Below are 19,647 nucleotides of genomic sequence, written 5' to 3'. Positions count from 1 at the left end.
GGTGTTCTTTAAAGTAAACTCATAAATTGCCCTCTGGTCACCTGTAATCCTGGAGGCTTATCTCTGCACTTCTCTAACTGCAATATTAAAAAATGGATGGATTTTGGACACAGAATATTGTATTGATTGATTTTATGCTTGAGTTTTGCAGTACAATATGTGTAAGTGGGAGTTTTCATTATAAATCTCATTTTGAAGGGTTTATGACTAGCTTGTTTCAATTCTCCTTAGGCTCAAAACTTGTTAGATATGTTTTACCCTGGAAGATAAAAACTGTCCTGAAAATGAGAAAGAGTAAAAGAAAGAAAAAGAATGGTATAATTTTCTTTATGTACAAGAACATATTTTGAACGAAATATATGAAACACTGAAATCATTAAAAATGTAAGAGCCTAAACACATTCACAGGAAGACTATATTTATGTTCTGGGTAAAATATATGTATCATTTAGGAAAAAAAATTACCTTTCCAATATTACTGGAAGTGGCTTGACATACAGAAGAATCTAGAAGGGTAAATGTGAATTTCCTATAGCTCTTCTATGATTAAGTAATGTTCATTCAGAATTTAAGGATATAATTTTCTTACTCATGCAAATGAGATCTTATGAGATCTCTGCCTAATGACTGCCTTTTTAGGATAAGTAACATAGTACCTGAAAAGATGCTCAAGTAGTCAGAAGCAAAGCATGGAAGTTCATATGCAATATATGGGTATATTCTTACCCACAACATGCACTGCACATTGTTTTAGCCTTTCTGTGTGCTTTTCAGACTTGCCAGAACAGAAGTACTCAGATGACAAAAGGGAACCTAACAATGAAGGCCCAGCCTTCACCAAAGTGTCAAGTTTAAGGTTTTAAGGATGGGAACTTGCGTTTTCCAGAATTAACAGACATAGGAAGCATAGTCTCTCCTGTTGTAAAGTTGCTGTAATTTTTGAGAATCCATTTCCTACATTTTTACTTCAGGAATTGTTTAGGCATATGGCAGGTGGCAGATACACAAAACAGGCTCTTGAAGTTATAAGAATGAATGTGAAAATATGAAAACAAAGTAAGTTCTTTCATAGGAGAGTTACGCTTACCTGTATATGACCAATCAACCTCTTCAGTCAACTTCCTCTGCTGTCTGTAGTATCCGTATGCCAAATCTGCAAAATATCAATGAATTTAAAATATTAAAAATAGAGGCTAATAGGAACATATAGATGAGTCTCTCACCCCCAGGAAGATAACCACTGTGAGAATTACTGATGTATGATTTACCTAGTCCTTATTTTGAACTTTAAATGGTAAGAATTGGTTGACTGGAACACAAATACTATTTGTATTGTATCATATGAAGGTCACAAACAAAACAATGTGTTTTCTCAGTTTATCTGAATCTCTTTTGCTATTCTATTCTTAACTTATGGCTTTATACTTGACATCATCTGTGATGTCCTTCAGAAAGAACCCATCTAAATTAGTTGGAGTCAAGGAAAGTTGAACTTCAATATGGTTAGTCTTCACAGTTTTTCTCTACCTTTCTTTTATTGATGCCATTTAAAGATAATGAAGAAGTATTACAAAATTCCACTGTGGACTAGCATCAGCATCTTAGATAATGTATGTGTATCTCCATAAACCTTACTGAGAAAAGCTAGATATTACATACTTTTTAATGACATTGTTTTTCATTAGAGAGACTGACTGTATAAACTGATTTTTTTTTCCTAACTGCTGAATAACCTTCACCATTGTGCTCTTTGCTGGAATAATTCTAGCAATGCTGCTGGTGCGTGCACATGGAAGACTGTGCCCTGTAATACTTATTATTATATGCAAATTGGAGATTTCTTTGGTAATTTCTAGAGTAATAATATCTTCACAAGTTTCATTAAATACTGCTCTGAAGAGGCACAATATAGCCCATTTAAGAAATAATTGCATACAAACACATTGAGCGCACATATAGATTGTCTCCTTGAGAAAATGCCATAGAATTTTGCTCATGTTCTGCAGTAAATAGAATTTCATGAAACAGAAGTATAACATCCATTTATTTTTCTTCAATAGGAACGAGTCTGTAGCACAGCTTATGGTACATTAAATCATAATTGCTATTTGTACGGTTAGCCCTCTTCCGTGCTTTAGAATGATTTTCTGCTACCTATCTGAAGTCCATGTATTTTAATAAATTCATCAGGACATCTGCCCCCTCCATGAAATTGCAATTCCTCTTCAGTGTTTTCCTGTTCACTTTCTTCCTCCTCTTCAAAAAAGACACCCTTGTAACACTTAGCAACATTCAGTCATGACTAAGATTTCTACAAAAAGAACAACCCTCCCACGTGAGTAGCGGAACCAAAAGCAGACGGAAAGGGCCTTATGTGCACGGGCATTGTCTTTGGACTATATTTTCAAGTCAATGTTCATTGTGCCTGCATCTTTAATTAATTATGTAAAAGAAAGCTGTTTAAGTTCTGATTCACAGGTGTTAGTTGCTGTCTCCAGTTTCCTCCTTTATCCGTTGTCCTCCTAATTGTTACTTCAAACAATTGCTGGAGCATTCATATGCTAAGTGCGCAGGGTTTGGGCGTGAGAGCGTCCCACCACTTTTTAAACTCCTCATGGAGGTCTGATGGACAAGGAGCAATAGCTTCAATGAGCAAGAAAAAAAGGGGCAAGGTTCACTTTTTTTTGGTGCATTACACACTTAAAGACCCAGTAAATCTTACGGAAAGTCTTTATGAATGCCAGGAGACCTTAGGAGTTCATACGGCTTCTCTCCTTTGCCATTCACATATTGTGCTAGCGGCAGTCCCTTCACAGCCCACTCACAGACAGTGATTACCCGTGGTCTTGGGATTGCCTTCTTCTGTTACGTGGGTGACAAAGTGGAAGAAAAATAAATCTGGGGAAGGGAGCAATTGGGAAATCAAGGGTGTCAGAAAAAGTGTGTATTTCTATTGGAATATATGGGGACAAAGATGTGCAGCAGTTCCTGCAGTGAAGTTCACTACTTTCACTGGCAAAACTTCACCATGCGCAGTAAAAAGTCTTGCCGTGTAAACAGCAGCTGAGAGTACAGAGACCAACTAGGAGGAAATGGTTTTAGGGTTAACAATTTGACAACCATTTTGCTTTTGGAATATGACAGCAGGTACCTCTGTTCAAACAGTATATTTAAGTTCCTGACATGCAATTTAAATTTGTATGGTATTCATAAGAAAGCCTTCACAAAAGTCTTGTGGTTTTATATGTAAATCTACAATACTGATACTTGAACTTCCAATCATCTCGAGTCAGCAAGGCTCTTGTGATGCTGCCCGTCTCTTCAGCTGGTACACATAATAGCCTGGGTTCTACTTGATCTTGAGGTGTTGCTTTATGAAGCAAAAAAAATCCTTTATGTTCTCCTCTGCTTTCAGGAGGCTGCTGAACATGTTTCCAAAGGCTGCTGATTTATTCATAGTGCAAGACAGCTCAGTTGTGGGATCATGTTTCAACTGTTCTATGGTTATCTTTCTATGTACGTCAGGGAGGCATCCAAGATATCATTAAATCATTAAATGCTTTTTGTTCCCTGCTACCCTCCTTCAAAACCAGGTTTTCTGCATAGGTCTGTGACTTGTTTCCTTTTACATTCTGTATAAAAAGCCCACAGTGTAGTCCCAGAGGCCCGTAAAGTTAAGAATAATGGTGGCTAGTGCTCCACTGTGTCCTGGTTTCAGCTGGGACAGAGTTGATCTTCTTTACAGTGTCCAGTATGATGCTGTTGTGGTTGAGGCATTAGAAGAAAAAACAATTTGATAACATACCAGTGTGTGAGCTGTTGCTGAGCAGTACTGCACAGAGACAGTATTAGTTCGTATTGACCTGCCAGTGAGGGGGCACAAGGAGCTAGAAGGGGACAGAACCAGGACAACTGACCTGAACTGACCAAAGAGCTGTTCCATACCTTATCATGTGAAAAAATAAAAACAGTAAAATTGAGGGGAATGGGCTGGGGAGCAGTTGCTCAGGGACTGGCTGATGCCCATCAGTCAGCTGGTGGTGAGCAACTGCATTGTGTATCACTTGTTTTGTAAATATATACATGCACATATTTACATAATCATTACTGTTATTTTTCTCTTCCTTTCCTGTCTTAGTAAATAGTTTATCTCAACCTATGAGTTCTACCTTTTTTCCTGATTCTTTCCTCCTTCCCACAGGTAGCAGGTGAGTGAGCGAAGGGCTTTGCGGTGTTCAGCTGCCTGCCAGGTTAAATCACAGCACAGAGTTTGTGAGGGGCAGCTGGACCAACCTATTTGTTGCTGAAGTTGTCTCATGCTCAGTCACAGAGAGAAAACAGAGAAGATGGGTTTCTGGTTAAACCATAGAGCTGAGAGTAATGAGATCTTGTAGGTACTTTTTCTTCCATCTAGAATGTCTAAGTATCCAGGTTTTCTTCCTCCAAACTCGAGTTTGATGTGTCTTTTGCATTTATAGGCCTTAGTCAAGTTGCTTTTGATTTACTTCTGTGAATGAAGCATTCAGAACCTTGGCATATATTTATTCATCATGTAAAAGTAAAAAATGAATAGTTTTAAAGATTAAAATAAATGCCTGTGAATGAAATCTTGATTTGACACTCTGTGCTGGGATAACAGGTTAAAGAAATGGAAATGGAACTTTGAATCTCTGATTTTTGTCGGGGGAAATCCTCTGACAGATGCTGAGGCAACAAGCCACAGTGCCCTCTGGAGACCATGCTCCTCAAGCTGAGAGAAAAGAGTATTGAAAAGACAGTTACTGAGACACAAAATGTGTTTGGGGATGCCACATTCAATATGCTGCTTTGCTATTCAGGATACACAGTGTAATCTGTAATTTTATAGCAGGCTGCTGTAATTCTACCAGGTCATTATACCTGTCCTTTTTGCCAAGGTGGTGTCAAGATACCAGCTGCTAGACACAAAAGGACAAAGGGACAATCTCTTGTGGTTTAGCCTTTGCTAACCCTAGACTACAGTCTGAACTTCTTTGCTGTGTTGCCAACAAAGCATCAATTTATGAGATTCTGTTTTATTTATGGAAGCTGAGACACATTTAGATATAATGTTTTCTGCAAACGAGGTGCTGATGTTCTGTGTGTAAAGTAGAGGTAGGCACTCAACTCTTCACTCAAGTTGCCAACATTGCTTGGTCCTAGGAAGTCACAAGTCACGCACTATTTTTCTCCTGTCCCCAGATCTAACTGAGGAATGAGGAATCTAATGGAGAATGGCAACACATTACAGTTATACATCGGCATTAAAATCAATACAAATTTCAATTTACATGGATAGGGTTGGATTTGTGGTTCTTATTTCAAGGAAGAATGTAGGAACTTCCTGGATTCCAGCATGGAATGGGCTGCCCAGAAAGGTTGTGGATGCCCCATCCCTGGAGGCATTCAAGGCCAGGCAGAATGTGGCTCTGGGCAGCCTGGTTGGTGACACTGCCCTCAGCAGGGCACTGAAACTAGATGATCTTTGAGGTCCTTTTCAACCCAGACCATTTTATGATTCCATGATAAGGGTGTAAGCAATCACTGAAAATGTGCTAATTTTCTCTTTGAGAAATATGAAGTACAGAAATTCTCATTTTAAACAAAATTGTGCCTCATGAGATCTCCCCTGCATACGCTTATATTATAGACACTGCACAAACTGGGTGTTGTCAGCACTAGAAGCTTATACAGATTCAGAATAGATTACAAAAATCTGTAAATGAGAGATCCACAAACACCTCTTAAACAGAATGATACCACTTTTGGATTGCTATGTCCCTGAGCCAGACACCAATAAAACTGGGAGGATTATATTGGCAAATTATCATTACATATTTTCTCTATTTTAATGCACTTATTGCAATATTTGCTATTGGCTGTTGCAGGGTGTTATCAGGAAGTGGCCTGACATAGCAAAACATTCTACAAATTTTTATTCAAATACGTATTTGTACTTTATTCAAATACATACCAGCATCTGAGAGCTTGCCCACACACTCAGCAAGCTCTTCAGAAGGATAAAGAGCAAGGCACTCAGGTTCACAATTCTTTCTGCAAAGGCTGACCTGAAACCACTGAATTTATGCCTAAAAGTGAATGTCTTGGGTGCTACTCATTCAAATACAGTAAAGTGGCTATGACTTTATGCTTTACTTGATCTACTGTTTTTACTGTTCAGTAGCACTTTCCCAGACCATAAGACATTTAGAAAGTCACATTTTTAGACTAAGAAATTGGAGAAGAGATAGGTTGAAACACGAAGAACTAACTGAGATAGTACAATAAGAACAATGGTGAAATTAAGAACAGAATAGCTGAAATAGTTTAGAGAAATGCATGTAGCTAGTGACTTAGGAGTGGGACACTGGACAAAGTTCCCACAAATAAGTCAGAGAGGAAGACAAAATGCACAGCTGGCATAATATTTTTCCTTTAAAAAAGCTACGTGGTCAGCAGAATAGATGCTTAATGCTTTTTATTAAAAAAAAAGCCAATAAATAGATTAGAAAGGCTTTTATTATACATTTTACTTCAAAAAATAAACAATCTTAAAAAAAACTAAAACTACACAAAATCACCTCTCTTGATAAATAGAGCACTTCCTCAATAATCATGTCCTTATTTTAGCTCCTTCTGCTGACAGAAAGTCCCAGGACCCACTTGTATACCTTTCAGCCATCTTATGATGGCATAGTTTCATTTTCTCAACTTGAATAATTCTTGATTTATGCCGAAAGATGAATGAAAAGATTCAAAGCATGGTACCTACCAATCCCTTGAGACAATGAGCCACATTCATCTAAATAACATCTATTTCATGGATTTGTTCAATTTGCTAATGTCATCCGTAAAAACACCAAGGTGATTTTATAGCCCATTTCTACCACTTCATATATTCTTTCTCCCAGAAAGTCAAAGTGTCTAAATCTTTTGTCAAGACAGGCCTGAGAATTCTGACAGCCCTAGAGAAATTTAAAAATATATTTCTTACCCATAGTTCCTTCTTGGAAGGCTTATTTTAGGCATGGATACATTTTAGGGTATCTATAAAGAGAGTCAATTCTCTTCATCATGCCGGAGTGTAGGCTGCTTACTCATACAGATTGAAAAGTGAAACTTTCTGTGCAACAAATGTGAAACCAAAATAGAACTCCTCATGAAATGTGACAATTGTGTGTATTTACCAAGAATGTGTATTTACTAATACAAAGTGCATTAAAATGTGTGTGTGTGAGGTCAGGAGGATAAGAAGTAAAAAAAGGAAGAAAAAAAGAAGAAAAAGACAGATGAGTTTATATAATTAAGCATTGGGATATTAACAAGAACTCTGTTTAGTTAAGATGTCACAACTTTATAGTGAGCAGTGCCATGAATTAAAAGTATAATACCTATGGTATGAACTAAGGTTTGTAAATCACATTTAATCACAGTTTTCCAGTGCTTCTCCATATACAAAAGCAACCAGGACTGCAGCTTGACCAGTTTATTTTCTACTCTACTGCAGTTTTACATGCCTAGAGTTTACAGGATCCAGTATTGTTTTTACCAGCAAGTGTAAAGTGGGAGTGAGCTCAAAATATCACAAAGTATGACCAAACTGCTTAAATTCGCTGCTTCTACTTTCCTAGTGACTACTGGCAAAGTAATAGCATATGTTAGATGTATCCTTCCACTTGTGATCCCATACATCTGGGCATGAAAGTGGTCTGACATACTTCAGCTTCCTACACAACCATTAGCAGTCAGTTGAAGCATCGACTATATTAATATTTAAGGCTTCACTAGGAATCCAAGTATCTTTCAAATGCCAGCTCATTGAAACCAAGTAGACAATAGAGTGTTTAGGTAGGGGACTGATATCCTTCCAGAAGAGATGTTTTTGAACAGGTACAGTCGAGTGAAATTAGATTCCTATTAAGCTCTTGGGCTACACACAAAAGTAACCCAGGAAACCTGGATGGCTGGCCTGCTGCTGAAGGGTGTTTAGCAGATTTTAGGTTCCTAAAAGCAAAGCCAGAAGGGACTCAGGAGGACTATAATCTCCCTGAAGATGTACCATGAATGTTCAATGATTGCAGTGAGGCAAATAGAGTTTTATGATAGAGGTGGGAAATTCTATTGAAATGCAGGTAATGCTGTGCCTCCTGGGATACGCTATTGTACAGCTGCTTCCATCCAGACTCTTCTCCTTGAACCCACTTGATCTTTTAGTGCTACATATGTAAATTAATGAAATCACATTGAAAAAAGCTAGAAGAAAATCCAGGCCAGATACAAATAAACACAAATTCAACCAGGTCGGTGAAACTACAAGCATTTCATTTCAAAATCAATTTACTTCTGTTATATCCAGAAACTCCTCAAAGAATCCGAGTGTAATCCTAGTTTTCACAGGCTTTATGGAAGAATGGCAACTCCACAGGGAAGTGGGTGCATCTGGGCATTCCTCCATGTTTTGTCAACTCCTTGCAGTTGTATATTGCAATATACTCCTCACACTTAATGCTCCTACTAGGCTTTTGCTAGTCACCGTGTTTTACTCCTTTTGAAAAGCAAGTTGTCAGTATCTGGTCCTCTGCTTCACCAACCATGAATGAGTGTGGTACAGTATTCTATGAAGTAATGTTATTATTTTCAGATTCTGCTGAAAACAAAAAGATGTATTGATGGCTCCTGGAAGTGCTTGTTTATCATAGCTATCTGCAACAATATTCTTAACACTTAACAGCTTTTTCCCATCAAATATTTTGATAAAATGTGTAAGATATCAAATAAAATAAAAGCACGATGTTTTAAAATAAATTTTCTTCAAATTTCCTTTTTCAATTTCCTTTTTGAATTATTTTCTATGCCTTGTTTTCTACATTTCATTTACCACTTGATGTACTTTTGAAGTCAAAATCTGTCTTACATTTCATATACGTGCAAGGCAGTACCATGGTGGAAGCCCTTTCTAGTTCTGTCCTATATCATCCACAAAACTGGAACTTCAGCAGTACTTTCAGAATTCAGATAATGTTTGGCAGTGGGAACTCAGGAAAGTGACAAACATTGTGCATGATCTACGTAGTCATGTGTTTTATTCATCTGTATTTAATCTGTACACTCTTCATCTTGGAGAGGAGAGGTAAATCTGCCTGGGAAGTTACACAAAGCCCATGTGAATGCGGGCAGAACGTTACACCACTGTAGAGCACAACAAAACCACTTGATAGAGTGAATTCTTGGCTACAAAACTCTATTTTTCAGCATAGTCACCACTGCTAGTTATGCATTTTTTGCCAGTAATGAAGAAGAGCCTGTGTGCCATGCTCATAAAAATCTGCACCATCAGAGGTAAACCCTCTGTTGCTGTCACCATTGCTGATATGTACCACCCACTGCCTTACTGCGCTCATCTCCATCAGTGTAGGGCAAGTGCAGATGAATGTCAGTGGGTGCCATTTTTTCTATGTGAAGGAACACACCTTTGCTCCATATGCACTTCCATGTCAGATGTCATTTTGTCAGACTGCCCCTCTGCTGCCATCTGTCACACAGCAATAAAATGTAATGGAATATTGGTGGGAAAGTTCAACCTCTACATTCATATCATCAGTATCCACTTCTGATGTCACTGAACAAAATATGAGACATTAATTATAGAATAGTCCTTTATGCTGTTCAATTCTGTCTCCAGACATAAGCCCAGAAAAAGAAGTTTTGTCCCAAATGAAGAAATAATAGCCCTATAAGATGACAGATACATCGTTTAATCAATCATTGTAAACATGAAATTTCACCTTACTGCAATAACCATTTCCTCATATAATCAAACTTTTCACTAAGGCAGTAAAAAGCCTTTTCCCAGGTCTCAGGTGGTGGTGGCACTCCATGAAAAGCTGTAATTTGTGCACTGAACCACAAAATGGAGGTTCTGACCTCTTGTTACTTGCAATCCTACACTGAGTGTATAACACAGTTTGAACTGAAAATCCCATTGAGTCAATCCTCTCTCCAGGTTCAGATTAGTTCAATACAACTGAAAGTTCATATATTATGGCAGTCAGCTGTCAACACTCAATAACTGACTGCAAATTGACTATGACTTTCTAGCAGTAAGAAATTAAATCTTTGAAACAAAAATCAGTATGCTTGAGAAAGTCATTATGATTCATAGGCAATTTTTTTTTTTACCACAAACTAAACACTGTAAGACACAGAAATTAAATACAGCATGTCTAAGTCACAAATTTGTTTTCAGTTAATTTCAATTACTCATCTACCAAGATTAAATGATTTTAATTGCCAATTAATAGAGTAATTAGCTGCTCTGTCAATTAACTACATTCAGAATTAGAGGAAAACATTATCTAAAAATGTGTAGTGAGTTAATGGCTTGTGCACACTAAAATCTTGTAAATAGATTTCAGTGAATCTAAAGTGACTTGTCAACTTATAGCTTGCTGACAAAGCCATTCCCACATTGGGAATTCACCTACCAAAGCTATTTGCTGGTTTGGATCAGTTCTCCCAACAGAACTAAGGACTTGGAACTCTTAAGTGATGAAGAATTAGTTCCCCAAAGGGCACTGAGCAATGAACTCCCACTATAGGCTCCCAGAGAATGTAAAAGCCCTTAATAAACAAATATCTGCTCTTCTTGTTGGTGAACAGTGCTAAAACTGTGGGTAAAGACATTAATTAACAGTTTGAAGGAGAGGAGAGGAGAGGAGAGGAGAGGAGAGGAGAGGAGAGGAGAGGAGAGGAGAGGAGAGGAGAGGAGAGGAAGGAGAGGGAGAGGAGGGAGAGGAGAGGAGAAGAGGAGAGGAGAGGAGAGGAGAGGAGAGGAGAGGAGAGGAGAGGAGAGGAGAGGAGAGGAGAGGAGAGGAGTTCATAAATGTACGTACTGCCAAAAACCAGTGACATGAGTAAGGTGTGACTGCGAAGTGAGGAATATTCTCTCTGTTAAGAGAAGGCTTATCAAAGTCTGGTAAAGAGACATGGCCAGATTTTAGATTCCAACTCTATACATTCAATTTGACAACTTGTAAGTAATGTATTTATATCAACTGAAAATGTTTATCTAGGAAGGTAAACATGTAGCAACACCACATGATGTTCAGATCTGATTGATGCAGCAACAAAAATTATTCTAAAGAAGGTACTGAGAAAAACTAAACTACTTTTTCTTCATCTTTTCAATTAATGTTACCAGCTGAAAGAGGAGACTGGGAGTCACCATGGAAAAGCTCTAAATAAAAGAAGATGGAAAAGGTTAAGAATGCTTACTATGGGATGAAAACAAATAGAAAGAGTAATGAATATGGCTGAGGAAAAGATTAGGAACTTTTATTCTTCCCTTTTCTACAGGAACAAGAACACCTAAGGGTATTCATGAGAAATCTGAAAGTAAGAAAATCAGTGAAAGGATAAACTTCACATGGAGGCAGTTATCACTGCTGGAAACCGTTGAGTCCAACTACTGAATCTAACCGCTAAGTGAAGATCAAAATAGCTATGAAAATATCAAGAATATTTGAGTTTTCACACCACATCTAGAAAAGAGCCTGGAATAGATGTAATTATGTATGTGTGAGTAAGGACTATTGAGTATCTTACTGCTGCCCACTGGGAGATATCATGTACCTCGATAACCCAATGTTTGTGTTGTTGGCCAATGGAGAGCTCATCCTGTACCAGTGGGAGCCAGGTGAGGCGGCTAGATGGATCCCAAAGCAGTGACGCTTTGGTCTCCAAGGTAGGGCTGCTTTGGGTACCAGCACCCACAGGGAGGGCAGCAGACTGGGGAGGGCCATTCTTGAGGGATGCTGAATGAGCAGCCCCAAATACAGAGCATGGTAGTTTCTGCTCACAGATGTCCCAGATTATATCAGCTCATGTCACCACTGCCAATGTCCCCAAGCTTACATCTCCTATAGAGGGATATAAGTCAGCATCTGGATAGTGATGTTTCCAACCATGTCCTTCCCCCCAACTGGGGGTTTTGCTGCTGAAGTGACCCTTCCATCACCACATAATCCTTACAGGCCCCATTTGCAACCAATTCTAGTGAACCTGCTTTAGCAGGGGGGTTCGACTTGATGCACCCTTCCAACCCCTATGGTTCTGTGATGTCCCCAGGCTCAAGTTCCCTACAAAGGACAGGTGATAGGACAAGAGGAAATGGCCTAAAGTTGTGCCAGGGAAGGTTTAGGTTGGATATCAGGAAAAACTTATTTACAGAAAGGGTTGTTAAGCACTAGAATAGGGTCCTCAGAGAGGTGGTTGAGTCTCCATCCCTGGATGTGTTTAAAACCTGTTTGGATGTGGTGCTTAGGGACATGATTTAGTGGAGGGTTGTTAGAGTTAGGACAGTTTGGTTAGGTTGTGGTTGGACTAGAAGATCTTTGAGGTCTTTTCCAACCTGAGCAATTCTATGATTCTATGTTCTATGATTTTTCTGAAGTAATTACACTGGCCTCTGTCAGACAATTTTGAATCCAGGTGTGACCCAAGACAGCTATTCCTGCTATTTTCATAATATATAGGAAGGATCCATGGCATGTGATACACTCCATTCCTGAAGAACAGGAGAGAACAAATTTTGCCCTAAACAGCACTGCAGTGAACATTTCTATAAACTCTCAGGCAATGTTATTTTCAAATGGCATGATACTGTGATTCCCCACTGAACATTTTTTCCACAAAAACTGACTCCTCTGTAAAGGTTCTTTCTAGGTGACTTCTGCTATTACTTATATCTCCTTCTCTTTTGGGCAGTTTCTATACATTCTTCTGTATCTGTTTTGTCTGGAGAACCAGGAGAATAGCCTGATTTGGCCATTCCCCCATATGCCTTCCATGAAGGTAAAGAGATATTACTGAACAGTAAACTCCTTTCTTTTTCTTGTTCTTGCAAAATGTAAGAAAATCCTCCCTGCAGTTGCCTGCTCCTGTTGTAAAAGACAATTTTTCATGTCCGGTAAAAATATCAGTCAGTATAATACTTACTTAACGGTTCTGTGTTGATGAGATAATGCTGTTGTTTGTGCTGTCATCACCTACCAATGATCTTTTTCCTGATGCTTTGAGCTGTTACCATGTTTCCCATTATAACTTTAATGTCCAAACATCTCCACTGGTGAACACACACAGGGCACCACAGCTCTTATGAAAATAATTTCTGGGATTTACGTCTCTGAAATTGGATAATGGGCAAGTACCAGCTGTTCATGCTGGGTTAATTCTGAGTTATGCCTTTAAAAATCTGCCTCTTTCCACTGGAAAGCTGTTGGGTAATGCCTTTATAAAGGAAAGCCAGGAATTGTAGTTACAATGCTCTCTAAATGCAGCTTCGCATAACAATATAGCAAATTCATTTAGCTAATGTTAGTATAAAATGTTCAAATAGCATGAGAGAGATAGTGTGAAAAACACCTGACATGGAATACAGGATTACAGACACATCTTTCTTTCTTTCTTTTTTTTTTTTTTTTTTTAATTCATTTCATTGATTATTTCTGACCTTGGCAACCTCAGCATTGTCAAATGAGAATCATCCCTAATGCAAATCTACCATTATACTGTGAAACTATCCCACAGCATATTGATTAAGATATGGATATCTTTTACTTTCATTATCTGAAATATGTGACAGTGAGACAGGTATTAGGGTGGAAAATAAAGTATCTGCTAAATACCTAAATAAACACAGGTAGCCTATTGCTACTATTCATTGTACTGAAATTTAATTTAAATGTAAGAGAACACTCCAAATGAGGCTACTAGGTGGGATTTTCTCCTGTTAAAGCTAAAGAGGAATACAGTCTCATTCACTTTCTTATTACCAGGGCAACTGTACCAGCAGAAACATATGTGTCTGAGGAAAATCAAGATGAAGTGGAAGAACCAGACCTGACCTTTTGATATACCCTATTAAGGTCAGTGTAAGATAATTTGATGGAGAGAGTCTGAATCACCGTATTTCCTCAATAAACTCTACATCTGACTTCCCAGGTGAGCAGGCCACCCCAGAGCAAGTCTCTCATCCTACATGCAAAAGCACTGAGGATTGCTGCTGCTGAATTTCTGGTACTGAAGGGATACTACATGAATCCACTTAGCTCCCAGGCACAAGGCAGGTAATGAGCCAGGACCACTGTTGCATTTTTTGTTCTTGTTGCTCGAGTAGAGGCTGTAAATAACTGCAGGATCGTTTCATCTTTATTTCAGGGACCTATCCACTCTTCAGCTGTTAATTTTTGAATGTTCTTTTACTGATAAATTAGCTATTTTTACTGTAGTGAGTTACCAGCATTAAGCTTTTGAAAGAGAAACCCTTAAAAAACAACGTCTAGCTCTGATTAAGTTGACTATCTGAATTCAAAGCATGTCTTGACTGCTTTCATGAAAACAACTGATCCTTTTCATGGGTTAATGCCATTGTAACTTCCTCTACACATTGAACAGATTACCATGGACACAAATTCAGACTCCTTCCATTCACACAAGGTCTCTAGAAATTTACATAAGTCGGCAGAGAGAACAGGCAGCCAAGCTTTCACTGCCATGAATATTGTGATGGAACTTTCAACAATCCGTACCTTTGTTTTCTAAAAAACAGTTTACAGTAAAAACTGCAATTCAGATTAAATGAATAAGGAAATAAATTATTAAAAATATATATATATTTTAAGTGGTCTTTTTAGTACATAATCATTACTCAGTTACCTTAATTTGCTGCCAAATCAGAGCAGTTTGGAAATATCCTATGTTGAAATGAAATGAAAAATGCTACTTCGTTCTACCCTAGTATCAAGCCTTTTATGTCAGAAATTATAAACTCTGACAAAAAGAAGCAAACCATGGCACGTGAAACAAAACAAAGATATAATACCTACATTTGACCAAGAAGGTGTACTCAATACAGTTTGTGACTTAAAAATGACAGGGATTTTTGCCACGTACACTCTTGCATATTGAGATTCAGTTTTGTAAGTTTTGTTCAAAATGATTCACTGGTCCATAAAATATCACTGTAATTTTGTATTCAAGGACTTCGTATGCAGAGAGGCCAGGACAGGATCATCCAGAAGCTGGATTTATTGTAACTATGTTTAGATATCATGACTAGCAATCCATTTTTAAAAGAGCAAGGTAGATTCCAGTCTTCCAAATGCAAGTGTTCCTACCAGATATTGTGCACCTAAATTACATGAATCCTTCTTGAAATTTTTCCTTGAAAAGAAACAATACAGCTTCTGTTAGAAAATGTCTCTTGAGGAGAAAATTAGACCTTTCTGAGGAATCTGGTTCCATCTTATTAGGCTAACCTTTTGGTGAATGGTATATTACAGGATGAAGAAAGGTCAGTGCATTCCTTGAAAAGCTCTTAATCCAAAGGCACTGAGGGATGCACAGCTTGTCCCAAATGCTTCAGTTTATATGTCAGGAACAAACTTTTATCTTACCCTACTCACCTTAAAAGCAAAGTATGCATTATACTTTAAACTATTTGCTCATTCAAACACAAGGTTTAAGAATTACTTTCAAACAATGAAATATATTCCTTAGTAAAATGATAAAGAGAGTTTTTGAGGGGGCTTGGTTTTTCTGAGTTCATTTTTCAACTGTTTTTTCTCTGTGAGAGAAAATTTCAGTAATTAAGAACCCTTAAGATAACATCAATACTCATGCATTGCATGATTATATGATTGCATGCATGTATTATCACATAGTCATCTCCACCTTGGAATTCAAAGCTAATCTTAAGGCTGTTTCTTGAAAATAATCTGGGTAGATACGAAGCATCTGATCTGACAATCATCTGAAAAACACAAATCCTGAGTTTTCAAGTGATATTTGTCCAAGGACATGAACAGAAGAGACAGCTTAGAGAAAAAGCTGAAAAATCTTTCTTTGGTCCATATGTACTTACCACAAGGAAGTGATGTATTTCAAATATCCCTGCAGTTATTTGTAATTTTATATTCAATACCTCATGCAATATCCTCCGGTACTCTATACCATTAACTTGTTAGTTCAGTTTAGCCACCAGCTTCAAGAGACTTTCATTTAAATAAGTCACTCCACAAAGGGGAAATAGACTGCTCTGAGCAAGCAGTACATTAACAATATATTCTTTCATTTGCAGGAAATGCAAATTTCCTAAGCCACAAGCATTGATTATTTGAAGTTAACATTAATTTACTGCCTCTTTCCAAACATCAGGCTTCTGGAAAAATATTGTTTGCCATGGCAAAACGAGAAACAAAAATACATTATTATTTTATTTTTTTTTTTCACTTTTAAAGATGTACGAAATTAAGCATGAAGTGCTATCTTTGTGGAAAGTAAAGCACACCTCTTGATGGTGTACTGATTACAATCCATATGAACAGTGCCTTTGAAAGTTCTCATGTGGCATTAGGCATGACTACTACTGTTCAACACAACCTGGACAGGGAGGAACCTGATGAGGCTTAACTAGAGCAAGTATAGAGTCTTGTATCTGGAAAGTAACAAAACCACATGCATCAGTACAGGTTAGGGGATGACCTGCTGGAAATGAGCTCTGCAGAGAAGGACTTGGGTGTCCGGGTGGACAACAGGCTGGCCGTGAGCCAACAGTGTGCTCTTGTGGTCAAGAATGTTGATGGGATTCTGGGGTGCATTAAAAAGAGTGTGGCTAGCAGGTCAAGGGAGGTGATACTCCCCCTCTACTCTACTCTGCCCTGGTAAGGCAACACTTAGAATACTGTGTCCAGTAGTCTAAACGACTACTGGGCTCCTCAGTTAAAAAAAAAACACAGAGATATCCTAGAAATAATAATGATAAAGGGCCTGGAGCATCTTCAAGGAAAATTGGGTAATCTGGATCTGTTCAGCCTGGGGAAAAGAAGACTGAGAAGGGATCTAAAAAATGTTTAGGAATATCTACAGGGAGTTAGGAGGCAAACTGATGAACCCAGGCACTTCTCAGTGGTGTGTAATGATAGGACAAGGAAACTAAAACTTGTAGACAGGAAATTCCATACTAATATGAGGAAGAATTTATTTACAAGTAAGGGCGGCAGAGCAATGAAACAAGATGCCCAGAGAGGTTATGGAGTCTCTTCCTATGAAAAAATTCAAGACCCATCTAGATGCCTATTGGAGCAATCTGTTCTAGGGCACTTGCTTTTCCAGGGGAGTTGGACTTAATCTCTTAAGGTTCCTTCCAACCCTGTGATTCTTTGGTGACAGATAATAGTAAAATAAATAGGAAACTGTCAAAAGTCTACTTTACAAGACTTCTACTCTTCATCCCAGAGGGGATATTTGGTGCTTGAATGCTTGGAATATATGGATCAACATTAACTTCCCCCTCTACTGCACTCTTGAGGCACAGGAGAGGAAAAGATCCGAAGCAACAGGAACTAGAAAGAAAAAACTATTACAGGCCTAGACTTCTACTGCAAATTCCAGCCTTTGCAGAAATGTATTTTGGCTCTAACTGGGAGTGTGTAGCAACATGAAGTTTTCAGAGAACCATGGCTTCTCAAAAACGCCAGAATCCATTCCCCTTTGAGGTCAAAGTGCAGAAGACCACAGATAGCGTGACCAGACATTTTTCCTTCTCTATTGGTAAAACTTACTCCTAGACTGTAGATAAAAATTAAGTCATGATACTACTCCAAAACAGGACACAAGTGTTTCATATCTTGTCCTCACATCTCTTTTTTAGAGAAGGGGAATTAAAACATCAGAGTGTACGCAAATGAAATTAGAGGTCTGGAAAAACAGTTTCTTCTGGAAGAAGGTAATCCAGAACAGGACTCTACTGCTTTCCAGTTGCTTTTTAAATTTTTTTCCCTTCCTTTCATTCCTATTTATTTTTCTTTTTTTTTTCTTCTGTTTTATTTTACAGCTTCAAAGTTTGCTTTTTCTTTTTCTTTCTTTTTTTTCTTTTTGCTAATGTTCAGTAGCTCACTTATCCATTTGGACAGCCTTCATTCCACAAGCACTTATTTCCATATTTCTAAAGTTTTAATTCCTCTAGCCAATCTGCTTTCATATATTTTCTCATGCTGAGGCCCACCTGGTGAACAGGTTCCAGAGCTTCATCAGTTGCCAAGGAAAGCTCATGTGTCTGAAGAATCAATACAGGCAGCGGCTGAAAGATGGTTGCAGTCATCAAAGCAGTCAGATCCTTTTTCCTAGGGTCATCTCGGGAGCACACCAATAGATTTTTTTTTTTTACCAGCCAAATGCCTGCTCCTAGTGGCTATCTTTACCCCAGAGTAGGCACAAACCTATTTGTGTGCATTGTGTCAAGTGAGTGCAATAAGTTCAGTGTGATAGGAGTAAGCTTCTCAGGCCTGGTGAAAATGACAGCAAAGGGCAGGCTGCTGCCATTAAATTAACTCCCCAGGGAAAAAAAGCTGCCAGCAATGGACTGAATGATGGATGAATTGTTCTGCAAGGCTGCATATAACACAGAGTTCATGGCTTGAACATTCCCTTTAGTTTCGTATCAAATTGAAGTTCTCCTTTTCACCTACACATTTTGCCTCATCCCACATCTAAGATGTGATTTACCATCATTAGTTTCCCAGTCCCCAGGGTATCATTTGGATTTCATAATTTACCTTTATCTTTATGGTTTTATTTTCTCAGAATATTCTTATGCTGCTGATTCACAGGCTGAGTTCTGTCATCATCAGCAGAGCAAACTCCTTCACATCTAACCCATTTCTTCATTAATTGCCATGCACTTACTTTCTCAAGGTTTGACATTATTAATTTTGTCATAATTAGATTAAGGTTGAATGAAGATCTTATCTCTGCTGAGTGCCAACAAAGCACAAACTAGCACTATAACATGACTGCTTTTTTTTAGTAAATAGCAATTCTATCAGTGTTAATTCTGCCTGCTATAAAGGTGTGTAATAAAAAAGAGATTAGAGTATTAATGCAGAGAGATCTCATTCTATATTCTATGTCTAGTACATCTTTGCCAGTTTGATATCCACTCATTGCTAATTCACACGCTGATGAAAGGATCACATCTTATTTTATCTAGCAATACCTGGCTTATTGCCAAATGAACGGGCTTGCTGTTCTTATACTGGCAATATACTAGTTTATTTGTGCTAGCATTTGGTTATATTCATTCATTAAAAAGCATCTAGTTTCTTATGAGCTCCACAGTACCACTGGAAGGAAAAGCAGTAGAATAATATAACTGTAGAAAAGAAGTCCTGTTGTTTTTACTTGTATTTTGAATCATAGACTGCCTTAAATTGGAAGGGGCCTTCAAAGATCTTCTAGCTCCAGCGCCCCTGCCATAGGCAGGGATGCTTTCAGTTTACACAAAGCCCCACCCAGCTTGGCCTAGAACACCTTCAGGGATGGGGTATCCACAGCTTCTCAGGGCAACCCATTCCAGTGCCTCATCACCCTTTGAGTAAATAATTATTCCAAATATCTAATTTAAATTTTCCCTCTTTTAGTTTAAAACTAGTCCTGCTTGTCCTATTACTACACTCTCTGATGGAGAGTCCCTCCCCATCTTTTCTGTAGGCCCCCTTTAATTACAGGAAGGCTGCAGTGAGATCTCCCCAAAGCTGTCTCTTCTCCAGCCTTCTGATTAACTCTGTTGAC

General features: G+C 38.2%; 1 protein-coding gene across 10 annotated transcripts in view; it reads right to left on the bottom strand.

Moving 5' to 3' along the window:
* The window catches only part of PTPRZ1 (protein tyrosine phosphatase receptor type Z1), a 125,192-nt gene that overhangs the window by 88,968 nt on the left and 16,577 nt on the right, over nucleotides 1–19,647 (bottom strand). For all 10 annotated transcript variants that reach the window (XM_015852820.2, XM_015852846.2, XM_015852831.2 and 7 more), the window contains exon 2: nucleotides 1,088–1,153. In XM_015852820.2, coding sequence (XP_015708306.2) covers nucleotides 1,088–1,153 — 66 coding nt within the window. The remainder of the gene's footprint in view (nucleotides 1–1,087; nucleotides 1,154–19,647) is intronic.

The sequence above is a fragment of the Coturnix japonica genome, chromosome 1, assembly GCF_001577835.2.
Source record: "Coturnix japonica isolate 7356 chromosome 1, Coturnix japonica 2.1, whole genome shotgun sequence".
Classification (NCBI taxonomy): Eukaryota; Metazoa; Chordata; class Aves; order Galliformes; family Phasianidae; genus Coturnix; species Coturnix japonica.
This window is presented reverse-complemented; position numbering and strand designations above follow the sequence as displayed.